Raw genomic sequence first — 14,275 nt, 5'->3', positions numbered from 1 at the left:
ACCCTCGTTTCATTCTTTGTTAATTGAGTCACATATCAGCTGCTCCATTATCTTGCCTGGGATCCATGTCTGGCTGACATCCCATTTGCCCTTTTAAAATATTGGTACAACATTAGGTTTCTTGTAGTCTTCTAGAACTTTCCCAGTGCTCACAGACTTATTGAAAATCAGTATTAAGAGTCTAGTGAATGCCTCAGCAACTTATAAAACTCTTAGATCTAAGTTATCTGGACCTGCTAATTTAAAAATGTCTGACTACAGTAGTTTCTATTTAACATCCTCCAGAGATACTAGTGAAATGGAAAGAGTTTTATAATCACCATATAATCAGACTGTATCATCTGTTTTTCCTCAAACATAGAACAAAAATATTTAGAGAACACTTCTGAATTTTCTGCATTATTGCTGATAATTCTACCCTTTTCATCTACTAATGGACCAGGATTCTTTTTGCTCTTAATATATTTAAAAAACTCTTTTTAATTGTCCTTAACACTGCTGGCCATAGAGGTCTTCTTGTGTCCTTTGGCTTCCCTTATCAATTTTCTACAATTCCTAACTTCTGATTACCATGATAGCTCTCAAAATGAAAGCCTCAGTCTCCTAGCTTAGGAAAAATGGGACCACTCACACTGTGTAAAGTTAAGCATACATATATGTTTTTGCAGGGTTGGAGCTTTTGATTTTGGCAAACAGAGCAATGACCACCCACATCCATATTCTGAAATACTGTCCTGTTTGTCATGAGTGAAGTTTATCAGCATTCCAGGAAAACGCTGCTGGAACTGGTGTGCATCACGTTTCATTTTAGATTCCAGTTTTATGAACAGGAAGAGCAACACTAAATCAGTTGTGTGGAGTGGCTATAAGCTTGTCTACCATTAAATGGTATACAATCTTAACTATTCCAGTATAGTTAAAGTGGTACAAATCCTCTAATGTGGAAGCAGTAATATTGATATAAACATACTTTACATTGGCATAACTATTCCTATGCAGGAAAGGGAATAAGTCACTTTTGCACTGGAATAACTTCATCCACATGAAGGCTTTTAGTGGCTAAAAAAACCTTGCATCCCTAACCATAGGTATATCAGTAAAACTTTTAAGTGTATACCAGGTCTTAGCCAAGCTGTGGTGATCTGAAAGGAAACTTCTTTTTCTGTAATGCCTGGTATCTTGTATGCTTGTTGAAACACACAGAGGGGAAAATATCCATTATTAAAGGATGAGTGTTCTTAAAAACTGCCTTAAATCTAAGTCACACATGAGGGACTCTCAGTGCAACAAGCAGTGAAACATGGCCAGGTCTGTCTATTGCATTGTCTTCCATGCAAACCCTTTAGTCCCCATGGTATTACTTATCCCACAGACACATCTCACACTGAATTCTGCCAAAAAAAAAAAAAAAAAAAAAAAAAAACACAAAAACTTTGTTGGAAGACTTTTCCTGCTTGATTTGCTCTCATGTTTCTTTCATCCTCCAGCTCTGCTGGCTGCTGGATCTGGGCGTTGCTGCTTCTGTGATAGGGGAGAGAGCCTCCACCTCCCTTCACTTCTTCCCTCTCTGGTTCCTCACTCCCTCTCTCCCGCTCACCCTGGCAGGATCCTACCAGCAGAGCATGCAATCAGGGAGCAGCAGCAGCAGGGAAGATGCAGAAGCCTAGTCAGAAAGAGCATCTCTACAAGCTACTGGTGATTGGGGACCTGGGTGTGGGCAAAACCAGCATCATCAAGCGCTACGTCCACCAGAACTTCTCCCCTCACTACCGGGCCACCATTGGGGTGGACTTTGCCTTGAAGGTGCTCAACTGGGATGCTGAGACGGTGGTACGGCTGCAGCTCTGGGATATTGCTGGTTAGTACAGAGGGGAAGGGAAGTGACAGAGGGAGGGGTCCAATTCCCTTGCCCCCACATCTGTCTAGTATTACACAAAGTATTAACCCAAAACAGCATCAAGCCTTGAACTGGGAACTCCTGATGCTTTAAAAACAATGGAGGAGACCTAGGAGAGAACACCTCAGGTTAGATCAAAACTTCAGCGCTCCCCACAAGGGTGGAGGAGGGAGGGTATGCCCTCCCCTTGGGGATTCAGTGCTAAGGCAGTTCTGCCTAGTCCCGCTCATCTTCTTCCCCACCCATGTACATGCACACTGTGACAGGGGTACATTGACAGAGTCTCTTATCACTTTTATGATTTTTTTCCCTCTCATTCAAACTATTCTCACCCACCTTACCTGACAATCTTAAGAGGTTTTGGGGTTGGGGTTGGGTTGTTTTTGTTTTTGTTTTTTTTTTGGTGGGAGTAGGAAAAATGGTCTCCTCATTGTATGTTTTCTGGAGGAAGAAAAGGCTCATCAGGATTGTTAATGTGATTTTTACAGTTATTACCCGAGGAAAGGCTATTTTGGGGTTAGTTTAGCAAATTTCTTCGATTTTTTTTCCTTTCTGTTCCTCCCCCCCCCGGTGCAATCCAATAGAGCTATTCACACTGCTTTTTAAAAAATCAGTGTTTCTGTTTGAGGAATAATCTCACTTGTCAATAAATGGTTTACTAATATTTCCTAGACATTTTATAGTAATATAAAGCAAAATTTGGTAAATTATTCTGCATCATGAGAAAAAGAATAAAAAAGGAACAACATTCTATCATGCCTGTTTTATTTCCATTTTTAAAATAGAATAAGGCCACATCATTGCAATAGATATTTTGGGAAAGATTTTTTTTTTGCATTGGCCTATATTTTGCTTCTAATTAAAATCATGAATTTTCATTTTCACAGTCTCTCTTTATAACCTTTAATTGGGTTTCAGTGAGCAAAATGTAAATATGACTCAACAGCATATTTAGCATGTCCGTACCAATTTTTCATTTAATCTATATAAGAGAGAGGAATCGTAAATACTACCGCTATAACACAGAATTTTTTATACTACTATAACACAAAGCAAGGCCTTTTTCATTCAAATGAATTAAGAAGTTATCTTTACAAGTAAGGAACTGCAGAGAAAATTTTATCTTCTCTATTTACATTCTGACTTCTGACATGTATTTTAGGTTTATTGACTTACTCTAGAATTACACCTACTGAGGCCAGTGAAATAAGAAAATTCTTAGCATTCTTTTTGAATAAGGGGATTTCATATACTTGTGTATTTGGCACAGAGAGATGAGCTAGCTCATATCTGAGCTCTGAATTTGGCACTGTACTATCAAAACTACCAACACCACAGAAGATGGTTTATGAACAATCTTAAAACTATTCAAACACAGATGCAGCATCTCTAATGAGACATGTACTCACAGTTTTTAAAAACTTCTTTTGCATGCCTTGTTCCAGAGACTATATTAAACTGCTAATCATGTGCTGTTGGATCATATGATGTAGCTTTCAGTCAGGCAGCAGCAGGTTTGAATGCAATTACACCAAGCAGTAGTATTCAGTGGCTAGCACAATCTCTGAGTGATCACACATGACAGAGAGAATGACAGTACTTAAACTGGATTGCTAAACTCCAAAAATCTCAATGAAGGTCAGCACGGTGCTCAATAACAAACAGAAGTTACCATCTGAGTTCTAGTGTCTGGCTTCTAAGGAGTTTTAGTTGCTGACCAATGTAAACTAGAAAATAACTTCTGTAAGCTACACTTTAAATTCAGACCAGCACAATTCTGGTGTTAAAGCTACCATGAGTAAGGCAGCTGGCTGGTGTGGAAAACATGAGTGAAGGTACTCTGAATCTGGCCATAAATAAATAAATTGTGTGATCTGGAAAGAGATGCACTGTTGTACCCATGAGCCAAACAAAACAACTATTCCTTAAATTTCTGCTGCTTCTCATGACAAGTTACAGCCCAGCCCTCTTCTGCCCATCCCTGTAAAGGAGGAAACCAAAGACCCCGTGAGGAGCAGGAGATAATCCTGGTGTCTTGATCAACACTCCCTCTTGCAGTAAAACAGGTTCTAATGTTCAAGGCTGTGTTTGAGATACTGCTGAGTGCATAATGACTGGTCTGTTTTCTAACTCAGTTCCTGCACTGTCTGTGTCTAACTCCCCTGTCATGGTACAATTCCCCACTCTGAACCTTAGCGTCCAAAAGATGGGGTACCAGCATGAATTCCTCTAAGCTCAATTACCAGCTTAGTATTTGTAGCGCTGCCACCAACCAGGAATTCCAGTGCTTGGTACACTCTGGTCCCCCCAAAACCTTGCCCGGAGACCCCCAAGACCCAGACCCTCTGGATCTTAACACAAGGAAAGCAAACCCTTTCCCCCACCGTTGCCTCTCCCAGACTTCCCCTCCCTGGGTTACCCTGGAAGATCACTGTGTGATTCAAACTCCTTGAATCACAAAACAGAGAGGAAAATGCACCTTCCCCCCTCCTTCTCTCTTCCCCTCCCAGATTCTCCCTGAGAGAGACAGTAATCCTAACAGAGAGAGAATTTAGCCTCTCTCTCCCTTCCCTCCTTTCTCCCCACCAATTCCCTGGTGAATCCAGACCCAGTCCCCTGGGGTCTCACTGGAATAAAAAAAACAATCAGGTTCTTAAACAAGAAACTTTTAATTAAAGAGAGAAAAACAGTAAAAATGATCTTGTAAATTTAAGATGGAATATGTTACAGGGTTTTTCAGCTATAGACACTGGGAATACCCTCCCAGCCTAAGTATACAAGTACAAATTAAAATCTTTTCAGCAAAATACCAATTTGAACTCCTTTCAGCCAAATGCACATTTGAACTCCTTCCAACCAAATACACATTTGCAAATAAAGAAAACAAACATAAGCCTAACTCGCCTTACCACCTAGTACTTATTATTTTGAATCTATAAGAACCTGTATCAGGGAGATTGGAGAGAAACCTGGTTGCACATCTGGTCCCTCTCAGCCCCCAGAGTGAACAACAACCAAAATCTAACAGCACACACAGAAACTCCCCTCCCTCAAGATTTGAAAGTATCCTGTCTCCTGATTGGTCCTCTGGTCAGGTGACAGCCAGGCTCACTGTTCTTGTTAACCCTTTCCAGGCAAAGAGATATAAAGCACTTCTGTTCTATTAACTCTTACTTATCTGTTTATGACATCCCCACTCTAGCTATAACACCACTTCAAAGCACCATTCAAACATTAATGCAAGGGATCACTTTTCCTTAATGAGGATCACATCTTAATAAAACACATGTGTAGTTTGTGGAGAACCTCCTTTCCCATGTATAATTATACAAAATCCTTATGGCAGCTAATGTAATTGGAAAAAGAACACCAGGAAAGAATTTAGGCCCAGACCCTCACAGGTATTCAGTCACCTAACCCCCATTGCATTCAGTGGGAGCTAGTTGCTTAAATACCTTTGAGGATCTGGGTCTTGGTTACTTTGCTTAACATTTGGCTTCACTCTCTGCACATCTTCTTTTTTCCTCCTCCTAATGTTATGAGGTTGCTAATATGGTCTCTGCTTTGTGAATAGCTGCTTTCAAATGCATCCAGGCTCTTCTTTGTAATGAAGAACTTGGACATCTGTTAAAGAAGCTGGAAACAGGAGGCAGGGTCAACACTGTGGCACTTGCCAGCTCTTCAGGGACCACCAGTAGCCAGCAAGCACACTCTGTGAGCCTCTGCATTAAGTAATTGTTTTGATTATTAGTGACTTTGAATCAGGGATCCCTTGATGCCAACCAGCAGCAGATACAGGGAGGTGCATAGGGTTTTACAGGGATCCCCTGGGTCAGATATCTGCATAATAGCTCACTGAAGGGTGGCATGTGAGGTCTCTACCAAAAGTCCATAGCCAAATGGTCATCATAATCATTGCAAAATATATTGTGACAGGGTCGGGCCAGATGGCTACAGGAGACTGATAGAAGGCAGATATATTAACCCCAGGTTAAGCAGGTCCCTTTTCCCTGGGTAAGGTAACAAGGGAAGTTCCAGAATAATCAGGAACTTGCTGGAACCAATTAAGACAGACAGGCTAATTAGGACACCTGGAGCCAATTAAGAAGCTGCTAGAATCAATTAAGACAGGCAGGCTAATCAGAGCACCTGGTTTAAAAAGGACCTCACTTCAGTTAGTGAGGGGTGTGCAAGGAGTTGAAAGTGAGAGGGTATGCTGCTGGAGGACTGAGGAGTACAAATGCTATCTGGCCTCAGGAGGAAGGTCCTGGGGTGAGGATACAGAAGGTGTTGGGAGGAGGCCATGGGGAAGTAGCCCAGTGAGTCACACAGGTGTTACATGAAACACTGTAGACAGCTGTGATCCACAGGGCCCTGGGCTGGAACCTGGAGTAGAGGGAGGCCTGGGTTCCCTCCATCCCCTCCAACTCCCAATTGGATACAGGAGGAATTGACTGGACTGTGAGTTTCACCAGAGGGGAAGGTCCCTGGCCTGTCTCCTGACACACTAGGTGGATCAGCAGAGACTGCTGGGATTGTTCTCCCTTTCCCCATGCTGGCCAGTGGAGAGGTTAGCTGAGTGAACGGCAGGTTTGAGTCACTAGCAAATGTGGCCAAACTGCCGTGAATCTGTGAGGCGAGCAAATCTGCCAATAAGTGCAGGACCCACCAAGGCAAAGGAGGAACTTGGTCACAGTATGTATAGATAATATTTAAGGAGTTATGTATCCATACTGAAAATTTTGCTCTTAAGGTCTTGGAGATAAGGCAGGTCAACAGGAGCTGACATACCTGCTAGAATGAAAAGAAATTTCAGAGGTAACTGACACCTATCTCCCTCTCTGACCACTTGTGTATTGTATGACTATTTGCATGCTAAGCCAGGTACAAACTGAGATACTGTGAATTCTACAAGGAAGGAAATCTACAGGATGAAACAAACTGCAGAGGAGTATCCCATTTATGAATAAAGACAAAGGATGAGGTGATATATCTTGGAGTGCAAAAAGACATACCTTCACCTAAGAAGAGAACTGACAATGTGCATACCACAGGAAAGAAGGGTCACAGCCTGTTTAGCTGTAAAGCGCTGTAAGGGTTTGGGGTGAGCAATACTTTCTTAGACATGAGAGTATCTTCTTAATTAAGTCTAGGCTCTAGAATGTGTGTTACTTTGTATATCACCATTTATTTCCAATATTTCTACTTCTTGCTGCTATAGCAATTAAATGTCTGTGCTTTGTTAAATAATCATATACTTTATTTCACCATTAACATATCTAAGTCCTGTGTGTTAAGCGGAGCAGAGATCTGAGTTGGAACTGGTAAGCGGTGGTGTATTGATTCTTTGGAAGAAGTGGATCGAGTGTCCAGGGCTAGACACTCCAAAGAGATGCTCGGCGGAATCGAAGGTTGGAATGTGGCAATTGCTAACCTGCAGAGTGAAGGTGGGACTGCCAGGCCTAGTGGGGAATGCTTGTGTTGCCTGCAGACAGTGGAATTGGGGAGCTGAGAGATTTGGCTTCCTCATACTAAGGGCAAGGGTAGGCACATGCCTCACAACCCTGGTTAGCCCCAGGAAGCATCATAATGGATTAACTACGATAAAGTCTTCAGATTTAGCCCATAACGTCAGTGATTTATCCCAACAAAGTTTTTGAAATACATGCAACATCTGGACTGAATAATGAGGCAGTTAGTTACGCTAACAGAGTATATTTTGTGCCAATTTACCAGTCATTAGTGTTACATTTGTCAATTTACTGGTACAGTGACTTGATACAGTTATGGTGCAGTACTTTACAGGGTACAGAATATTTAACTCATAGTTTCCTTCTAAAATAATTGGAGTTTAGTGAAAGTGGTTTATTGTGTGTGTATATGATAAAACTGTTTGGATACCTAGGACACAATTCTTGCCCATTGGTTCATGGGCTGGTGACCACCTATGTTTCAAAGAAATAATCTGATTGTAGGAAAGATGAAGGACAATCCTCTTTTTTTATGACACAAAAATGCCTACTACCTTACATGCTTTTGCCAGGAGGGACTTGTCTGCTAGGAAAAGGACTTTGGCTAGTGGCTGCAGAGTAGCTGCTTCAAAAAGACTGAGTGAGCTATTGTGCACAGACCTGTGCTCTCATTTGTCCAAGGTAACAAAAGTCCAGCTCACATTGTTATATGACATTGTTTAGAAAAAGGTCCAAAAGTTAAAAGACAGACTAGATTTGTCTGAACAAAAATGTCTGTCTGGTGTTAAGAACATCACCAGTAAACGACAGTCTGGAACTGGAAATTAATGGCCCAAAATGGCACGTCAGAAATTAGGCCTAATTGGTGAACAAAATTAGAGCAGGGACCATTCTACCCATCGTCCCTTTCTGAAGTCTTTAAAAAAGAGATTTTTGGAGGTGGGGGAACAAAATGTGGAAGACAGGTGGAACGAAAACCAGTGAGCTCTACCATCATGATTGCCACGCTAACCATCTCCTGGGACCCAAGGATCCACCATGACACTGTTGGGCCTTCATTTTCCTGACCAGACTGGGCCAGAGAGAGGGACCTAGATGACATTGCCACCTCCACCAGCTAAATCAGCTAAATCCCGAACACTTAGAATGTAAGCCTTGGTTTTCCTTCTTCCACTTCCTTCCTCATGTGTCATTTTCCTTCCTCACTTTATTTCTTCTCTTTCCTCTAACTCTCTTTTTGCCTTTTGTTTAATGAACACCGGGCTTAGCTGGCCAAGACTGCACCTTTTGCAACACTGCTGTGAGCCTGTGACTAGACAGGCAGCTCAAAATAATGCCCAAAGCAGCTCAGTGCTCGTACAAGTTTGGAAGGTCTTGGCGTGTCTGACCAGACCATATGCTGTGCCTGTGTTTCTCCAGCAATGAGGTTGTAAGTTAGAGTCAGCACCAGATAGAAGCTGCATTTTCTGTCTTTGCTGCTCCCCTTTTGCGTGTTTGTCTTCATTTGCCTTCAAGGAAATGGAAGAGCAGATTCATGAGGAATTCCCTGCAGAAAGGCTGCCAGGCCTCTGCCTCGCACCAGAGACTCTGTCCTTCTTTAGTAAGCCTCTTTGGGATGCCCAGACCATCATTATGCTAGTGAGGATGCTTGACCATCACCACTGGATCATGAAAGACCCCAGCCTCATACATGTAAAACCCTGCTATGTCTTCCCATCCCTCATGTTCCTTTCTATCCCCCAACTTCCTCTAGTCCCCTCTCTTGGCTTTTCACCTGATCCTGAGACCGCCTATGCTGCACAGCAATGGCACAATGGGATGGGTCTGCCCAGTCTGGGAAGGACCATGAAGGAGAGGAACCCGGTTAGGCCAGCCATATGGCATCCCAGACTGGGGCCATCAGGCAGCGTCTAGAGCAAAAGCTGTCATGGCCACTTACCATCCATGACTGACCAGCCACTTTGTAGAGCCCTATTTTCCCACCTTCACCAGACTATCTCTTGTTTTGTGTCTGTTTTGTCAAAAGCAGGAAAAATAACCACTATTCACAGCAGTCATCTCAAAAAACAACGGAAACTAACCCTTTTTTCCAGGGCCGTAGCAACAAAGAACGTGGCCCCCTCCGAACATGTGTTCGGGGCCCCTTACAATGCAGAAACTGGAATGCAATATTTATTTTATACAATATACAGGGTTCATATTATGTGTAACCCTTCTGCCCCTCTGAGTTGGCAGCAACAAGGGCCGGGTTCAGTATCCAGGGGTTCCGTTTCAGTAACACAATGCATAACCGGCTCGAGCCCCTACCCAGTGACCTGGGACACTCACATACCACACCCCCCTGGGAGCCTCTAGGAGGCAATACTTCCCCTCTCGCAAGCACGGACTCTGAGTGTAGCAAAATCTTTTTAATAAAGGAAGGAATCAATGCGGCCTCCCATTGGAGAAACACCACAAACAGGGTTATAACACAAACCATAAACAAAAACCCACCTCCAAGTACGTTTGGCACTGTCCTTTTTCCCCTTAGGGTTTTAAGTCCAATCACCCCAAAGTCCAACAACCCAAAAGTCTCTGGTCAATGCCACCCCAGAGTTCGAGAGTTTATCTGTAGAGGTCCCTCCCCCCAGCCTGGGTAGAAAGGGGCACCTTACGTGGTCCGGGGCCAACTGCCCTGCCTCTCCGTGGGTTCTGCTTCTGCCTTCTCCACGAACTGCTCCGCTTTACCAGCTGCTCCACTCTGCTCCTCCAGCTGTCCTCAGAAACTGCTCCACTCCACCAGCTGCTCTGCTCCATGAGCTGCTCTGCAAACTGCTCGGCTCTGCTCGCTCTGTGGGCTGCTCCACCCGTCCCACAGCTACTCTGCTCTGCCAGCCACTCTGCTGCCACCAGCTGTCCCGTGATCCGCTCCAGCTGTCCCCGTAACTGCTCCACTCCACCAGCTGCTCTGTTCCACAGTATAACTTCAGGCTCCCCCACTAGTTAGCACAATACTCAGTGCTCTCAGCTCAGTTATTTCAGCTCTTTAGTGATTTCAACTCTTAGTGATCTCAGCTCTTAGTAGGTGAACCCCAGTGCTAGTGCAGCATTAGCCCAAAGTGAGTTCAGCTCAGTAACCTGTATTTAGATTTTTGAGGGAATAAAAAAAATCAACTCTGACATTTCACAGTGGAGAGAGGAGGAGGTGGAACTGGTGCTTCTGGCTCCACAAGGAGACTACACCACCAGGCACAGATACCTATCCCCAGCCTCTCTCAATTCACTGGGTTTTGGAACCCATGTCCCTTGTCTAGCAAGTACCACCCAACTGAGGGTGAGTCATTTGTCACCAAGCAGTCCCACAGCTCGGCAGTCTGGGATAGGGTAGGCGTGCCTATGCAAATACACTCTCTGAAATTCTTTCCACCAGATGTCAGGGTAGAGCTTATCCTGACTCTGCTTACATATGTATACATAGGCCTACAGTGTACATGTATTCCGTATTTACACAAAGCGCTTCTTTCGAGCCTTGTTCTCTGCAAATTGGTTAATCAATGCGTCATAGTCCAGAGATCTGGCAATCTTGTTTTCGACTGAGATAACTGCAAGCGCAGAAAGCCTGTCATCTGTCATGGTTGAGCGCAGGATATTCTTGATCAGTTTCATTCTGCTGAAGCTCCTTTCAGCACCAGCGACAGTAACTGGTGTGGTCAGAAGAATTCTGATGCAAATGCAAATATTCGGATATATCTCCTGAAGGCTGTTCTTGTATATGTACGTTAAAAAATTGTTTGCCGTGACAAGTCCTCTCTCTTTCTCGATGACATAAATAAAACGATTCAATTCCATTATGAGTTCGTTGGCATCAATGTCTCCCATTTTTCTTTCAAAATTTTTGCTGTGATTCTCCAGTTCATTTTCTCTGTGACACTGCTTCAGGCTGTTAGCGTTGTACAGAAATCCAAACAACTTATACCACTCCACGAGTTGGTCAAATCACGACGAAACAGAAGATATGGCCTGATCAGTGAGAACAAGAACTGCAATTTGAATTTTTCTTCGGCAGAAAGACGACTCGAATCATCAGCACATTCGTAATCAAACATTCTCTTCTTATGTCACACCCTGGTTTCTGGAAACACCTGCTCAATACCCACATGCTCTATGTCACGTGCATTTGTGACGTCAGAGTTATAGCCTGTATTTCGATAATCTTCCAAAATCTTCATTGTAGCACCGACTTCTGCCTGCAGTACGTCAATTGACACATCTGGTGACTGAATTAATTTGCTGGTTTTATTGACGTGAAATAGTATATCGTACCATGTGTACACAGTTAGAACAAAAGGCCACGTAGTAACATGGTCTAAAAGCGCACCAGCTTCTGTTGCTGTATTGCCATCTTTCTTTTCGAGCGCATATTCTCGCAAAGATGACAAAGCATTTCACAATTCTTCCAGGTGATAACGCAATGGCTTCACAGCATCAATTTTCGACTCCCAATGAGTGTCCGATAACCCTTTAACAGATATTGGCATATGTTCTTGAAGTATATCCCAACGTGAAAATGAAGAAGAAAAGATAACGTATATTCTGTTAATCAGACCGAAAAAGTCAACGGCATATTTCGATGACTTTGCCTCATCTGAGATCACAAGATTCCAAGTGTGAGCTCCACATGGTACATACAAGGCACGGTCATTTATTTCTAGCATGCGGGCTTGAACTCCTTTATTCTTTCCTCTCATATTTGCGCCTTTATCATAAGCTTGGCCTCTCATGTCAGCAATGTCTATTCCTAAATTGTTTGCCTTTTCAAGAAACGCTTCCAATAAGCCCTCGCCAGTTGTATCATGAACATTAAGAAAACCAACAAACGCTTCACGAATATTAACACCATCTTCACCGTTGCATTCAACAAAGCGTAACACCACAGACATCTGTTCTTCATGTGACACGTCGGGAGTACAGTCCAAAATAACTGAATAATATTTTGCTTTTTTAAGCTGTGCTATGTTGGCCTCTTGAATGTTACTGGCAACAAGTTGAATCAGCTCGTTTTGAATCTGTGGACTGAGGTACTGAACATGTGTCTCTGCCTTCTTAATCCTCTGTAAAAGTTTGCTGAGGACAGTATCATACTTTGCAAGCAATTCAAACAGTCCCCAAAAGTTGCCATTAGAAGGATCGCCAAGCTTTTCATTACTTCCTCGAAATGCCAAGTTTCTTTTGGACAAGAAAATAACGACATCAACCATGCGTTTGACAACATTTCTCCAGAAATCTCTTTCTTTCAGAAAAGCCTGCAATTCGAGTTGGTCAATAGATGTATGGTTTACTATCTTGACCGAAGGTCAAACCATTTCACCATACAGTCTTGATGACCTTTGCCTGTTTCATGGTGCTGAAGTCTTTTTGACAGTGCTTTCCAGGCAGATGTTCCATGACGTAGCGGTATGTCGCCAGTGCCAAATAATTTATAACAAAAACAAAAAATGGCATCTTTCTGAACTGAGTACATTAACCATAAACATCTTATTTTCTCGCCATTTGTCATGGTTCGATAGAAATGAGTACTTGTGAACCTCCGTCTTTCCTCGTTAAATGGAAATTTGTAACTTTCATTCTGCTGCGGTGGGCCATGTGCAACAATGTCACACACTTGCCTGTCCGATATTATAGATGGCCAATCTCCTGGATCATCAGTCAGTGGTTCAGATTCAGATACTTCTTTCCCGGCAGCAGCTGGAATATCTGTCACAGTTTGTTTGGTAGAACAACTGCCTTCACCTTTGACCTCACTTGAAGCACTTCTGGATACTTCTGGATATGATTCGTCGCTGCTAGCGCTGTCCATTTCATGTGCCTGTGCCTGTGCCTGTACATTGGATTGCAGCGCAAAATACGTTGACAACTTTGGAATTTTCTCAAATTCCTTCTCGGCATCTTTTGCTGCCTTTCGTTTACTAGCTCCGCTCTTATACATTCTCTTAGACATCACAAAGTGCACTTCTGCGTTGGAAACAATAAAAAACTAAACAACTAAATTAATAACATTTATCCGCTGACCGCCACTATGAATGCAAATACACATTCTTTGAATGGGTCCAACTAAAATTCGAAACTGACCGACAGACAACTGATGTAGCCAATAGCATTATGATGTATCATAATGACTTCTCGGTTTTGTCAGTAAAACTGACATAGATTGTGCAATAGCATCAATAAATGTCACTTACCTAGTTATACCTTACATTTTTTTTGCCACTTTTAGGGGCCCCCTTCCCTGCAGGGCCCCCTCCAGTCGGAGGGTACGGAGGGCGCTCGCTACACCTCTGCTTTCTTGCCCCCTAAGAAGGATTGCTTGACAGAGTAAGAGACCTGTAACTGACAGGCTCAGTCTGAAAAAAAGACTTTGATAAATTTTGATTGTTTGTTTGTTTTGCATAGACACTCAGTTTCAATTTCAGAATGCTTTGTTTAGTTTGCCAGGGGACCCAGTAGGCGAAGACCTCTGTACTCAAAACCCTGAAGCAGGGCTAACTTTTTTATTGTTCTATGGTGAAAGGATCATGTTAACAGCTTAGACTCTTTTATTCCATCAAAATTAGCACACCAGTGAGTAAATCTCTTGGTCCAGGATTCTCACATTTTTTTAGAACGTTGGCCACATTTTAGAACATTGGCTGCCCCCCATCCGCCTTCCATTTGCCAAAGGGCCACATCCCTGCAATGTGAACAGGGGGAATGCCTGCCTCAGGTTGTGGTCCATGTCCTATCCACAGTAAGTCTCCTAATGTGCTTCTGAAGTGGTAGCCAATGACTTGAAATCAGATCTGGTGGAGATGACCTCAGTTTATTAAAGGTAACCTGTGAAGGATTGTTTAAAATTGATCTCTTACCCTCTTTATGCTCATGATGTTTAATG

General features: G+C 42.9%; 1 protein-coding gene across 1 annotated transcript in view; it reads left to right on the top strand.

Moving 5' to 3' along the window:
• Window positions 1–1,608: 1,608 nt before the first annotated feature.
• RAB38 (RAB38, member RAS oncogene family) overlaps window positions 1,609–14,275 on the top strand; it is a 34,682-nt gene continuing 22,015 nt past the window's right edge. The window contains exon 1 of the mRNA XM_030550871.1: window positions 1,609–1,858. Within this exon, the coding sequence (XP_030406731.1) occupies window positions 1,654–1,858 (205 nt within the window). The 5' untranslated portion in view covers window positions 1,609–1,653. The remainder of the gene's footprint in view (window positions 1,859–14,275) is intronic.

This window comes from Gopherus evgoodei, chromosome 1 (genome assembly GCF_007399415.2).
Source record: "Gopherus evgoodei ecotype Sinaloan lineage chromosome 1, rGopEvg1_v1.p, whole genome shotgun sequence".
Classification (NCBI taxonomy): Eukaryota; Metazoa; Chordata; order Testudines; family Testudinidae; genus Gopherus; species Gopherus evgoodei.
This window is presented reverse-complemented; position numbering and strand designations above follow the sequence as displayed.